The sequence below is a fragment of the Nyctibius grandis genome, chromosome 8, assembly GCF_013368605.1.
Source record: "Nyctibius grandis isolate bNycGra1 chromosome 8, bNycGra1.pri, whole genome shotgun sequence".
Lineage (NCBI taxonomy): Eukaryota > Metazoa > Chordata > Aves > Nyctibiiformes > Nyctibiidae > Nyctibius > Nyctibius grandis.
In genome coordinates this window covers 19,126,130-19,141,233 of record NC_090665.1, presented here as the reverse complement: position 1 = coordinate 19,141,233, position 15,104 = coordinate 19,126,130, and the positions used below count along the sequence as shown (strand labels likewise).

Below are 15,104 nucleotides of genomic sequence, written 5' to 3'. Positions count from 1 at the left end.
TTTTCTCTTCCATTGCAGAAAGGCTCATGATTTCTGGAGGAAGGCCTACGGTGTATGAATGGTTTAGTATGAAGAACCACTGTTTAATAATACCACAAAGCAGTCTGCAATATCTACTGTGCCCCTGGAGGATCTCCTCTCAAGCCTCAGTTTCATACTAAAAAGTGATGGTTTTTCTCTACAAATTGAAGCACCCAGACTCTACACAACAATTTCCTGGATATTATTGACCGCATTTTTCCTTACAGCTTACACAGACCACCTATCACTTTCCATATGAGTAATTATGAAAGAAAGGCATGTATTACTCAGGCAGATGCAAACGTAATGGGATTCCCCAACCTTTTTCTGTTTCATCTGGATAGCTCAGGATACAATGTGATTAAAACGCTTTGGCTCCCACAAATAACGATAGTGACACCACTTGTAGACACCACAAAGTGAAAAAACCCCTGTTGTTCTGACACGCTAAGTGCGGTTTCCTAAATGCAGGTTCCTGGGCTCTACCCAGCCGTATTACCAAAGCCCGCATGCAGCGGAGATTTGCACAATCATTTAGTCCATGAGTAAAAGAGAGAGCAGATAAAGAAGAATGAATTTTCAGGCCACTTTTAGTAATAACAAAGATGTCTGAATCCTTGGTTGCTTAGGGACCTCCCAACAGTACACACAGTCTCTGGAATGTGCTTCATTACTTTTACTTCACACATCTATGACATTTTAAGTCCCTTTTTTTTAAGCGGCCCCAAGATGCAATGCCTGAGCACAGCTGAAAACCCACGGATGCCCCTGAGGTCCGTCATAGAGAGTTCTCAGGGCTGGGGCCCCGCCGCCAGCAGCAGCAGCCACAAACACGCACGTCATCGTTCCGTGGTATCAGCTGCTGTTTCCAGACTAAGGCAGAGTGGGAGGCCGCAAGAAAAGAGATGTGTTACACACTCTATACCTCGCACTGACCCTGTCCGGATGGTGACTAAGCTGCAGAGAGACCAGCAACCTCTTCTGCTTGCCCACAACAAAACTCATCTGCCCCATGTATTATGCAGAAGATAGTTTCCAGTATTTTATTTTTAGTTAAGACATACAGCAAGTCAATTTTTTTTTACCTAATACAATGCTTCTTGTCAATTGACACCAACACACTGACCAAGACAGCTAAGATTTGCCTTAATGGGGTCATTGTGCCTCCCTTCCCTTACACAGCTTGTTAAAATACTGCAGCTGAACAAGACGTGTAACTCAAGCCCACTGTTTTGCCTGTGGTACACTCCCCCATGTTCCTCCTCAACAAGACTGCACTTGAAATAAAGAAACATAGCCGTGCAAAACGGAGAAATCAGGTAACATTGGGCTTGTGGCATTTGCAGGCTTTGCCAAAGAATATCACAGGTTTATTTACATCGAATTGGGACATGGAAAATCTTGTGTATTGTTATATTTAAACTTGTTTTAAAAACTACAAAGCACTTCCCTTCTGAGAATTACTTATGTTTAACCACTTAGCTGCAAAAGCCTTGCCACAAAAACACTTCCTGTTCATAGCTGGTTACTTCCAAAGTTAAATGCTCTTAAAGGCTGATCAGGCACAGCATGTATTCACTATAACCTTTTTTACTTCAGAAAACAACTAAATTTCAACAACAGACTAAGTGCTTCTGAAAGGGTCATCAAAAAAATAAAGGATTTTATTTACAGAATTCAGCATTTATAAATGTGCTTTGAATGAAGCCTAATTTTCTAAAGTTTATGCAACCATAGCAATTGTCTGTTCAAATCAGAGGCCAACTATCTTCTCATTTGTTCAGGCAAACTGTGATAATGAGATAACACAGGTATCAGCCTAAAATATCAAATTCCATAATCCTTCTGAATTATTTTTTTAATCTATTTTATATAAATAACCTGTATCCAACAATAATTTCTGGCATTCAGCCAGGCTGTCTCATTTGCATAAAGTGTTGGCACCAGGTGTTATAAGGTGCAATTTAATTAAGCGCCCTCTCTTGCTACATCCACTTTCTACAATGAAAGCCATAAGTTAATATTGCTCCTTATCAATGACTGATTAGGAATAGGGTTTTCAGACAGTGTCTGCTTCCCACTGACACGGCGATTTTAGTATTTGAAAATGGAGTTCAAACTCCATTAGCCATTTCAAATATTTTCATTCTGAATCTATTCTAATAGCTTTCAGTCTGAAAACATGTTACTACTGGTCAAATCTTTAGACAGATGCATCAAAAATGATTATATTTACTTCCTGAAAAGGCAGCCCTTCTAAGAGAGCTAACCGCATACCGGCAGAAATGTTCCTGTATGCTAATGTTTAGATTCAATCTCTCTAAAGAAAAGCTGCTCAGCCCCATTTTCATCCAAGCAAACAGATTTACTTAACATTACCAAAAACTGTAATGAGTTAATCCTGCTTTTTAATTTGATAGACAAGATGCAACTTTGATGTAGAAATACCACCGTGCAAACACTGTCACTATACAGGGCTCCCGACGGGCTGCTGTCTGCTGTCCCAGCACAGGCCTCACCGAGCAGGGACGTGCGTGGGGGCAAAGCGAAAGGAAAGCAAGCACAGAGCACACTTAAAGGACAGACTTTGTCCCATCACTCACCAAGTCACATTCAGTGTGAGAGGCTATGCTTTGCCCACACAGTGTTTGCTTTGCTGACTGCATTAGCTCTCTCTATTTAAATGTTGGAGTGCATCCCTCTGTCTAGATACCTCTTGCTTTCCTGCTCCCTCCAGACGATGCGAACTTGCACGTCAAGGATACCCATACCCCATTAGTCATGAGAATAATGGACTCGATTTCTGCTCCTCTAAGGATGAGCAGGTATTGCCTAGCACATGGGTAAGTGGGAGGTAAGTCATGTGCTATTTAGAATAACCCATGATCTCACCACTGTAACTTCTGATCTTAGAAATAAGTCAGGTTTACAGGGTTACTTCCAAGGACGCTGTCCTGCACTTAGAGTTGCCCCTATGGCACATGTGCTCTGTTTCATGTGAAGAGGCAGCATCATTGCCTACTCTTGCCCTCTCCCCTTCAAAATGTATCTGTTGTGAATTTCTGTATACCAACGAACAACTTTTGTTGCCATATTTATACAATTAGTTTAAGAAAGTCTGAGTTCCACTTTTCAAACAGAGATTTAAAAAACAGTACGTGGGGAGAGAAGAAGGAACAAATTTTCACAACCTAGAGAGTTTAACATGCTTTTATACCATATCAAACTGAAGTACCTGTTTAATACTTTCAGCTACCTTTTCATGACAACTAACTTATATTTATCAACATATTGTTAACATATATTTAGTTACTAACCTCCACACAATCAAAGGTATTAGCAAAGCATTAGCTAATATTAACAGGTATTAGCATCCTGTTGCCACTAAGGGAGGGCACCAATGATTCTATGCAAAACTTGAGATCCTGGAGAGATTTGATAAGAGACTGCTGGGAGTTCAGTGAATTTCCTAAGAACGGTGACATGAAGAAAGGATGAAAAAAATACTTATGAAAGGATACTACCACCAAGCAGCACAGTGCAAGCTCCTATTCATGTGACAGGGAGCTCCTGTGAAGCTCTGCAGATCCTTCCTCCACACAGTTGCTGTGTGGCTGCAGAAATTTCACTGGCCGTTATTTCACAGCACAGCAACAGAAGGGTAATTTGTTCATGTGGTCCAGGAGCAGGTGAAAAATGAAGCTGAGCTGACATGTTTTTTCTCAAAGGGAAACTGGACTTTGGGCAGGCAGGAGGAGAGTTAGCAAGCAAGGCATTGCTAGGAAAACAAAAAGTGGAACTGATGTGAATTGATTTTTTTTTTTTAAAGGATTATTAAGCATAATTACAAAAAAAGTGAAGCATCTTTTTCCCAGCTGGAGTAAAACCACAGAATGCATCTTTGTAATGTATACATCTGGTATTCTTCTGTTGAAATGCAGGGAAATGGAGGAATACTATCAGGTTCAGATTGATACCAAGAATTCTTTGCTGTTCGATAGACTTCTCGTAAGACATTGGAAATGACCAAGAAAAATCTTGTGAGATTGTCACATGTAGAGAATGTAGTTATTCTCACAAGATTTTGAATTGCGTTCAAAGAGAGAAAGCAATTCTGAGATGAAACAAAAGACTAGACAGTACAGCTGCTATGATGGTAATTGACCCATATCTGACGCATGCAGTGAATACTACAGATTTGGAAATGGGAAACCATTATTAAAAGCAGAATTTTCTCTTATGCTTACTACCTCAGCTAATTCTTTTGGTGGGGTTTCAGTCTGAAGAGACTTTTACCCATAGGATGTCCTAACACACAGGCCCAAACTGGGGCTGCATCAACACTGAGCCACAAAGTCTGAAGCAATTGTAACCATTAGGAGTTAAACAGTAATGTCCACCATTTCCTGGGGCATTATCACATTAAGTAACACTCAGAGCCAGCCTGAGCTCCTCCTAATTCAGTCAGATGTGGATTTCTTTCTACTCAAATGGCCGATCCAGACTTTTGTGCACAGGTGATATTTCAGCAGGAAGGAGCAGGGCTATAAATAGACACTCTGCAGCTGAGAAACCTGTGTGCTATGAAAGCTCTGCAGTCCTGTCTGGGGGCACAGGCTCTTGTTACTGCAGCTCACTTCAACAGAAGGTAACAAAGAAAAGAGACAGGTTTACTGCAAGGATATGGACCCTACCTACCACTGCCTCTGCTCTTCTATGAATACAGGCCACCTCTACTACACAAGCGCTTCTCCCATCTGTCCTAATCTTTTCTTCTTTTTTTTTTTTTTTTTAATTGAAACAGATTACACAGAACAGTTGCAAAGCGTAACACAGAGGAAACAAAATAGAATTAGCTACTAAAAGCCAGGCAGCAACTGCTCAAAATGAAATGACAGTAAGGATATGAAAATATAGTTTGACCGGCAGAGGTCTTGAGCAGTAGGACATGATTCTTCTTTTGCTGAGAGGGTTTGCTCCACTGACTTGAGCTCAGTTACTTTAAATCAAGGGGCTCAAGGGCCTTGTGACAGCCCACAGTATGTCTAGTCAGATTTATAATGCTAAATTTCAATTTCATAAATTCATAAATGTGCAAAATGGATAAAGGAATTAATGATGATGAGGAAATCTAGTCTGTTTAGTTTTCTCTCAATCCCAGGAGCACATTAACTCAGCTAATGCCACCAAGGAAAAAGAGCCATTTAGTAAAACAAAGCAGTCGATTAGATTAAGCTGGCCCCACAGGATAGTAGCAGTGCCATGAGCTGATGGGAAGGGCCCTCACACAGCAGTTACAATTGGTCACAAATTGAAATGTATTTCCATTAAAGAATGCCTATTCATCAAAATCTAAATCTTTTACAGAGATCGGTTGATTCTGAAGAAGTTGCTATAAGATGCAGACAATCTGCCAGCTTACTTGCCTGGCAGCACACCTCCCAGCCGCCCGGATGGCAGCCCCTGCCCTCCCGAGCTGCCCCATCCCTGCCATGGTGAGGGCTGCCCTGGACTTCCAGGTTCTCCCTTTCTTTGCAGCTTGCCAGGACAAGCAATGGGGAACCTGGGATGAGGTCAGGCAGCTCCACTGCTGTGGACTCTGGTATCCACTGCCTCTCAGCATCCCACCATGGGAGCCTGCTGCAGCACTGGGGACTCTGCAGCCCCCCATCACTCAGGATGCCGGATCTCAAACCCCACTGAAGAAGAATTTAAGACAACTTGAAAACCAAACAAAAATCAAGTCCATTTGGATTTATCTTTCTCATGCAATCTAATGTCAGCAACGGCACAGACTGGAAATATGTCACTGCCACCGTCTAAAAAGTCTGACTTTGAGCAGAAGGCTGGGAATCACGGGTTGTCTGATTCTAGTGGCCAAATACGTTGAACAGAATAGGATCAGAAAGACTGGATGTAAGTTACCAAAGTGTGATTAAATCACATTATAATAGTAGGGAGAGATTTCAGCACTAACCAAACTACCACTGTGCTGAGTAAACAGACAAGTAAACGTTATGGAATAACATGTTTTCTGAGTTCCTGAAATATATTTGGGAACAACCAGGGCTTCAAGCTTTAACTAAATCCTGAGCAGTAAATTCACTCATATACAAAGGTCAGAGAAAGAACAGAGTGAATTTGGTGGGAGGGAAGTAAGGCATTATGCATAAATTAAGAAAATCTTAAGAGAGCCCTTGGGCAACTTCTAGCTCTCCCTCTAGCAATAAATGAGCAGACAAACCTAAGAGAAACAATAACACATATTTGCCTTGTACTTACTGAAAAGTCATCGTCGGGGAATAGTATCAGATCCTTAAACTGGTTATCCCCAATATTTTGTTCAATCTCTGTGATAACAGCTTCATAATCCAAAGGCTCCAAGAGTTTGGGTTTTTCCTGCTGTGGAAAAAAAAAAAAGAAAAGATCAGGTAACCTCTCTACACTCAAATTTGCCTTCCTCACCCTTCATAAACTGAGATCTCCTGCATTTTTCCTTTTTTTTACACCAAAGTATGAGTTAACTTCTTCCCTCCCCCCTCCATTCTTCCCATCTTGTTGCAGCTGAGCTCATGTGAGAACAGTGGAAGTGAGGAAGCTGGGCCAGTTGTAACAGTCACTCTCCATCTGATAACTCAAGAGCAATCTGACAGCTCATCACAGAGACCAAACCCACCACAATAACTTACCTGTCATTCTCAGAAACACTCTCCCTCTTTCTCCGTAAATACATGCAGGCAAATAGATGGACGGACACAATTTGAACTGGACATAGATATGACTTTGAGCTAATATGTTTTAGAATAAGTAACCTACTAATTTCTTCACTGTCTCACACAGTCCCACCTTTTGAACTGCTGGTAGCTTGTGAGTGCCACCACATTGTTTTCCTGATAATAATCCAAGGTTATTCTCCTGGATTAAACCATCTGGCACCCATCCCCATGGTTTTTCTTGTCAGAAGTGTGATTAGTATCATCGTAACAGTACTAACAGTGGTAAAGTAAGAAACCACCATAGGAACAGCCAAACAAAAGTAAAGTCACACTGTCTCGAAATACAACCCAAAAATAGAAAAAGATAAGCCCATCTGACATGCTAGAATACATTAAACAAAGAGTTACATATTAGAGTGACAACATTTGCTTAACCCAAAGATGTAAGCATCAGAAAGAGTAAATGAGAAAGGGCAAGAGAACTGCGAGAAGGGATGGAAAAGCAGGTATGAGAGAGAAAAAGGACACTAGTGGAAAGCAAATGCAGAAACACTTCTGCAGAACAATTTTTCAGTCTGATGCAATGGCGGACATTAAGTAAGTTGCATTTTACTCACTCTTCTCACACCGTGCTATCCAGAATAATACAAAGTTTCCCTCCCTCTTCCCAAAACCAAAAACATGGTGTATCAGAAAAGAAAGCTTTCACATCTCCATAAAAGAAATTTCTCCAATGGACAATCTCATGATTCTCCCTCATATTTGATTCTCTTTCTCATTCACATATGGTCCATTATACATATAATGGTCCAAATATACAAGTCTCTCCCTCTTTCGACTTCGTTCTAGAGAGTTCCTGTTTTTCCAGTAATTACAGTCATCTCAAGATTTCTCCCCAGCCCTTGTGAACACTGTTTCCCTTCTATATTAAGTTCAAGACTCCCTTCGGTATCAAATGCATCTATGAAAAGTTTAATTAAGTATCAGTTACATCGCCATACAAAATAGATTAAAACACTGGATACATACGTTCCTAGAAAGTTACTCAACTGCTGAACAGCTTATGATAGAATCACAGAATAACTCAGGACCTCCGCAGGTCATCTACTCCAACCCCCTGCTGAAATGAGTCTTGAAAACCTCCAAGCATGGAGATACCATTTAAAAAGTTGGAGCTGTTCCTTCAACAGTTCAGCCTATTAACTCTCTTAGTCCCATTTGCCAGCTTAAGAGTTAATAAACTTCTAAAAATCATTAGTATTTAGCATTCACAGGCCAAAAGCACTATCTACTGACGCTTAGACATTAAAGACTTGTACAAGATAGACAAGATCAACACATAACAGTAATAAATAGGACTTTTTAAAGCTCTTTCCCAAGGAAACTGGTTCATGAATGTTGCTGTGGGATGCAAGGGAGAGGAGGAAAGAGAAGCAATACTTGACCTACCTAAATATGGTGTATCTTTACCAACTCCCATGAAACCACTAAAAGATCTGTCTGTATGAATAAAATAAAAAGGGATTCTGACACACAGATACTGTGCTAGATTCCTTCCTAGATGAATCAGGAGACATACAAGGACAGTTGTTAGTCTTGCCTTAGAGTTACAAAAGGAAGACTGACTAGAAATAAAACTTGCGATTGTTTAACAGAAGAAACAAACTTATCTAGAGGAAGGCCACTGTAAAACACAAAAGGCCCAAATGGGAAGAAACAGCTTTAAAGTTTAATTTAGATTCTGTGACAGGACTGTATAGCAGTGTGTGACATTCAGGTAAGACAAGGCACCCTACTAGGACACATGAGACTTCACGTTAACCCAGTCACGTTACCTTAGACTGTCCCAAGACAGTACTTGGCCCTGGCCAGTACCAGTTGACACATTAATATCCAGTCCTGCTCAAGAAATGCTTGGGTTGAGTAGCAGCCGTATTCTTTACCGAGGTTTCAGTCTGCCGTTTACTGACAGCGGTTCTCCACAGTAGCGTAATGGGCTCATCCAACCATCCCACCACGCACAGCTCACTCTCCTTTCCTTTCAAGTTATGTTGTGTCACCACAGTATCCTTTAGCCACAAGTTTTAGACTCTCCTTCATTAAATCTACCATTGTATCTATTTATTAAATATCCCTATATAGACATAAGTTTCAAGGAGTTAAAACATGAAGAGAAAACACCAGTGCACACTGAGGGTACCATCTCTGCTGTACCACTCATTTCAGGGACGATGCCCAGGTCTGAACAAAGTTCACTCAGTCCAAGTTTAGCAGAAAGCAAACTTGTAGCAGTGTAACTGTTACGTGCAGTTGGAAACCTTACAGCAGCCACTTACAAGAAAACTCAAAGTAAAAGTGAAAAAATACATGCACTGATACTTATGAGGTACAAGTGTTTCATGCAGGCATTTTTCCTGTGTGGCAGTTTCACTAAAACATGTACGTTTTCTGCAGAAAGTTTGTGACATTGACTACACTGAGAACCCTCCCTTCCTAGAGCAGATACTGTTAGGCTAATGGTTTTGCAACAATCTCAACTTTGAATAAGTCAGATGTGCCATTGAAACCATAAATGTCCACTCTTCAAAACCAGAGATGTGTCAACACAATATTAATCTAGGTCAGATGCTCCTTGGAAATGTCATGAATGTTAGCTTTCAAAACCTCTTAAAAAGCCATAAAGTAAGCAAATGCCATAAGTAGCCACCTTCCTACTGAAGTCACAGACTAAGAGCGAGCTGGGGAATCCCACAAATCTTGGGACTTCTCTTGAAATATGGGGGAATGCCATAAAAATGTGCGGCATTTGCAGGTTCTCTACGCCAATGGAAACCACCCTTTTTGCTGGGGCTGGCAGAATGAAGTGGTATTCCTTCTTCCCCCTGGAAATCCCTGCGAGGCTGGGGTGAGCATAGCTACATCTCCTCCAAAATTAACGTCACACTGATGTTCAGGTGCAGGGGAGGCAGAGTAAGCTATGGCACATTGGCCTCTCTTTTCTCTTCAGAAACTGGCAGCAGTCAGAAAGCCACTCCTGAGAGCTGTCTGCAACACTCCAGGGGAAAACTTCTCTTTGACAGCTGCAAAGTCATTTATGTGAGACAAGAATGCAACTCGAGAAAACCCCGAAGCAGAGAAACACAGCGAGCATACAAACATCACTGTTCCGACAGCACTAATTCTCTTGCTCTCACGCTGCAAAGTGCATGATCTGATGGAAACATTTTAACAGATGTTAACAGAGAAGTCTTATGAGAAAGTTCACACATCCAAAATGTAACTAAAGATAAGCAGATGTGACATTATCAAAATTACTGCAAAACTTTTTGGTGAAGCACTTCAATATTTATGGAGATACTTTTCTACTGATGCAATAACAAATGCCATTCTTCCTTCTATGGCATTACAGCAAAATCCTGTATAAAATGCAATACTGTATTATTCCGACTTCCTTAAATCAGAGGTGCAAGTAGTAGCCTATCCTCATCAATACACCGATTGCAGAGATAATCTAGTCCATTCCCTGCCAACGTCAAGCATGACAATATAATAAACACGATGCCTCTCTTTATCAATTCTGCATGTTCTTACAAACCTTAAGACTATGCAGTGTGGACACCGACTCCATCCCTTGTAGAGCCAGCACTTTGGATGGGGCAAAGCTTAGCACTGCGATGCTTAGTATTGCATTTGCATGGGCAGTGGCAGCTGGTTCAGTTAGCAGTTTATCTCTAGAAGGCGTGGAATGACTGCTCAGTTTTCTTGTCACAGTCAGACAGAAGCAGTGATGCTGGGATTAGCGAACTTCTCCCTGCGAACACTAGCAGAGGTTTGTAAATGAGTACGGCTGATTTAAAGCTAATTTAATAACCATAGTGCTGCCTTTTCTCAATTTAACTTGTCTGTTCTTTTTGGAAACAGACTAACCTAGCAATCCATGCCAAGATCGAATTATGCTGGCTTGGATTTTTATAATGCTTTTTATATTCTCTATCTCAAGTGAGTAATGAATTACATTTAGTCGTACTGAAACGGTTGTGAATACATCTAGTAAAAAGGCATTCTCCAACTCCTCACCTGCTAAAGCACTCACAGCAATACCATTTACTTCACACCCTGAGAGTGTTGTAGAGTGTACTTCTGTATGTTGTTCAGCCAACTTTTCCGAACTCTTTTTGAATGGTGAGGAGATCCAACACCACAGAGGGGTAATCACTGCTTGATTTCACGTGGGTGAAACAGCCCAGATTCCACTAGTGACGCACAGTTTGATCGCCATCATCTTCTGGTCTAGGTACACAAGCATTATTTTTCCCAGTAATAATGACCAAAAATATCCACATAAATGATTTTACAGAAACAGATATGGTACCTGGCTTGACTTCAGCTGCACAGGCATTGCGCGTTGATGCTAGTACTCTTCTTCTCTTCACAATTATAGGATAAAATGACTTATATATCATCCTCCTGAAGTTGTATTTCTGCAAACACTCACTAAAGGAAGAAATGATGTAACAGAGATCAGTAGTCTCTGGACAGTCATCCCAAGCACTTCCCCATTCTAAAAATAAACTATACCAAATGCTATGATTTCCTAATGCTTTAATGACGCATTATTCCCTGACACCAAATCCTGAGTATCTAAAATTTACTGAATTTAGTACAGATGTTTAAATGAATTTCTTCTCTTTCTCATGCCAGGAAGAAGGAAAGTAAAGAAACAGATACACAGAATGAATTTAAGCTGATGGACTTCAGTTACCTGGACCAAAATATCTTCATGACAGGAGGATCCACTGCATGTTCATAAAAAGAGTCAAAAGAATTGTGATGGCCAGATTGGTCAAGATCAAGCAGGACTCTGGTCTTATATTTCATCCAAGCTATGGCTTGCCTAAAATCACAATTCATTCTAGTATTCATTCTAGTATGCAACTCATTCCAGTATACAAAATTACCATTCATTCTAGTATCATTTGAAATACTGAAATGAGCAGACTTAAAAGAGAAAGGGCCACTTACTGGAATATCAGCATCACCTTCCTTCATTTTTTTATAGACTTCTCAATGATACTATTAACCAAGCCCAACCCTACTAAAACTCAGAACAGCAAATTGAATTGCTTTCTGGGATGACATCAATGTGAAGTGCTTCTCACATGCCTTGTTCTTCCTTTCCTTTCCCCAGTTAAACACTGTCTCTGGCATAATACATGACTTCAGATTTTTTTTATATGGTTAATATATGTCATTAATTTTATTCCACGAGGGTGGGCCAATTTAAATTAAATATTCCTTTGCCAAGTCTGTCCAAACTGAAGCTAAAGAATACTTGGGACTCCATGACTTTTGGAGGAGGTGTAGTGTAAAGGCTGAATTTAACCCTGTCTTCAGATGTGCTAGTGATACAGACTGCCCAGCAGCTCTGAGGCATGCTAGCCACAGTTGCCTGAATATTCAAGGAGCTGAAGCTGAGGACAGAAAACCATTCGCTTTTTACGGAGTCACCAAAACTTACTTTTTTGTAGGACCAACATAAGTCTCTATGCACCAGAAGGCAGTACAGCAGTTTGATGCCTTGTGTGATTTCCACGGGAAGGGTATCTGCGCCGGGCGCACACTTTTCCCCCACCAGCTGAGATCATGGGTGAGCAGCCAGATGACCCAACGTGCTCCTGGCAGCGAGTCTCGTGGCAGCACTTGCACCCAGTGAGCAGAGACAGCACAGCCACGTGGGGATTGTGGTGTCCCCAACACCCGCAAGCAGCTGAGCTGGGAGCGACAGGTCTCATCAACTCAACATGCTCTCACCGTCTCTCCACTCCCAACACACTCCACACAGTGTTACGGATTTTCTTTACGGAAAATAAGTTTTGCATTTCAAGCATGGGGGAGGAAATTCAGACCCTGCAAAAGGTATTCAGGGAAAGGACAGGGAAGCATGGCCAGAACCAGCAGGCAGATGGTTCCTCTTATTTTAGACCTCACCATTTTTATGATTGCTTGGCCTGGTATGCATCTATTTACAGTCAACAAACTCTCTGGCCATGTTATAAAGGCTACATTTGGCTCAGTATGTGATCCACAGTCAACAAATTTATTAAAATTAGTGGTACAAAGAAAATTTTCTGTGACACCCCCTCCCTTTCACCCTAAAACACACTCACTTGTCATGTCCAAAATGTTTAATTTGTCACGTCTTTCAGTAAACCTTGGAGAACCGCGCTTGGAAAGAACCCAGCCAGTCTTTCAGGGCTGCACAGCACAACTGATACACTCTGTAGTGTCAGTGGTGAAGCCGACATGCCAATAAATTTTATTAAGGGGACTGCCAGTTCCCACAAGATTTTGGTACAGAGAAAATTGCAAAGAATTACAAAAAGATTCAAACCCCCAAATTCCTAGTGATTCAGAAATTAGTTTCCAAAATGCTATAGTACCTATCAGCTTAAGCAGCACACAAGCAGGGAAAACTGTGGAAGATCCTGCTGGGAATAAAGAAAGTGAAAAGTAGTTTTCTTTCATTAAAGCCTCTTTATTCAAAGAAAATTCTCATTGACACCAGTAAGGGATTTGCTTCTAAATGAGACTTACTCTGTACAAATACAGCTGGGATGGGATGAATCCTAATTGCTTACATTGGAAATTACCATTGCTTTGTGGATCAAAATCTATAAAGGTCTACTTTGCAGATTTTCCAGCTTTAAAAGTTACTGTAAGAGAATACAGTGTGTTAAAGATTTAAAGAATGGAAACTCCTCTCATCTGGATGAGCTAACTCAGATCATTTTAATTCCAACTGAAGGGCCACAGCTGCAGCCATGGGAGACTTCAGTGGCACACAGACACGTAACTTCTCCAGCAAGCCGACCGATGAGCAACCAGGGTTAAGACTACTCAAACCACAGAGACCCGTTCTCAGGCAACTGGGAGGGACCGACTCTTTCTATTACCCTTTATTTCTCAAGTTAGAATTTATCGTTGCTTTCGTTACGAATTTTGAAAGCTGTAGGCCTCGTAAAACCATCTCACTCATGGTTAAAATGTGCAAGCCACACAGGACTGCTGGTTCAGCACAGCATCCATGCTGGGGGAGAGAGGGGATGCTTCATGCTACACTCAACTTAGTCACAAGTGTTTCCTGAATTCTGTTTCTCAGCCATGAGGAACACCTGGCATTGCAGCCTCGCTGCGGTGCTTTCTGCATCTGGAAGGTATATGCATGGGCATGTATGCATGGGCATCTTCAGTGACCAGCACTTGTCATTTTAGACATTAGATAAAACTACCAATATAGTCTTCAAAATATTCCAGGTAACAAGGAAACAACTTACTTGTCCTCTGTGTTTATGCACTAGCTGGAAATCCTTTTTAGGAAGGAGATAAACAAATTTCATTTAATCAGAAAATTACTAAAATCAGCATTATCACACCACTGTCAACAAGATCTCTAAAGGAACTGCTAATTTTTTAAATTAAATTTCATGTATTGGCTTTTCAAAATGTCAAAAATTACAGCTTCTAAACAGTGAGTACTTCTGAAGCCTAGGCTAAATATTTGCCCATAGGTCACTTCAGGGGAAAAACAAGAAAGTCTTGTAAAGTCTCTTAAGGGTTTTTTTTTTAAGTTTAATTTACACAGACCTCTAACCTGGCAACACTCAGCCACTTCACTCCCCTTACCTGACCTTAGCCAGAAAAAAAAGTGCAGTTATAGCAACAAAAGGTTTTCTTTAAAGCTACCATGCTGAATCTGTTCATAAAGAAAGCAAGCAAAAGCCAAAGATGCGATTCACTCATCTTCATACAGACATCTGAACAGACAGGTGGGATGTGCTGGAAGGGGACTGGGAAGAAGGGATGGGAGCTGTGGGGGAGCGGAGAGGACTTGCCAAGGCAGAGCTGGAGTGCTCCTCCGGGCCACTGGCCTCGTTGGCAATTACTTCACCCCAGGAAAGAAGTGAATTGTCCTGCCCTGGGCACCACAAAGGGGATGCTGGAGTGAGTCTAGTTCAACTATTCTGTAAACACTCTTTGCTTCATGTTCGCTTTTTCTAGCATGGTCTCAGGCGGGAGGATTCATGGTCACAAACAGGAACGTTAACACCACCATCCTGCAACCTGCACGTAGTGGATTTGACCAAAGCTTTTAAGCTTTCAGTATAAAGTTTATGTAAACAGCACTTCTGACTCTGTCTGTGTATACACACACACACATATATAACTTTACATATATAGAGTCATTGCAGTCTAAGGAAAATCTACATTACAAAAAAGATACTCCCAATTTTTGCCCTTAAGTGGCACTCAGATGACCCTCATAGCAAAGGCAGAAATCCAGCTCTGACACCTACAGCATCTACACAG

At 41.2% G+C, this 15,104-nt stretch overlaps 1 protein-coding gene across 2 annotated transcripts in view; it reads right to left on the bottom strand.

Moving 5' to 3' along the window:
- Positions 1–15,104, bottom strand: part of DOCK10 (dedicator of cytokinesis 10) — a 163,806-nt gene that overhangs the window by 93,670 nt on the left and 55,032 nt on the right. For both annotated transcript variants that reach the window (XM_068407080.1, XM_068407079.1), the window contains exon 2: positions 6,304–6,423. In XM_068407080.1, coding sequence (XP_068263181.1) covers positions 6,304–6,423 — 120 coding nt within the window. The remainder of the gene's footprint in view (positions 1–6,303; positions 6,424–15,104) is intronic.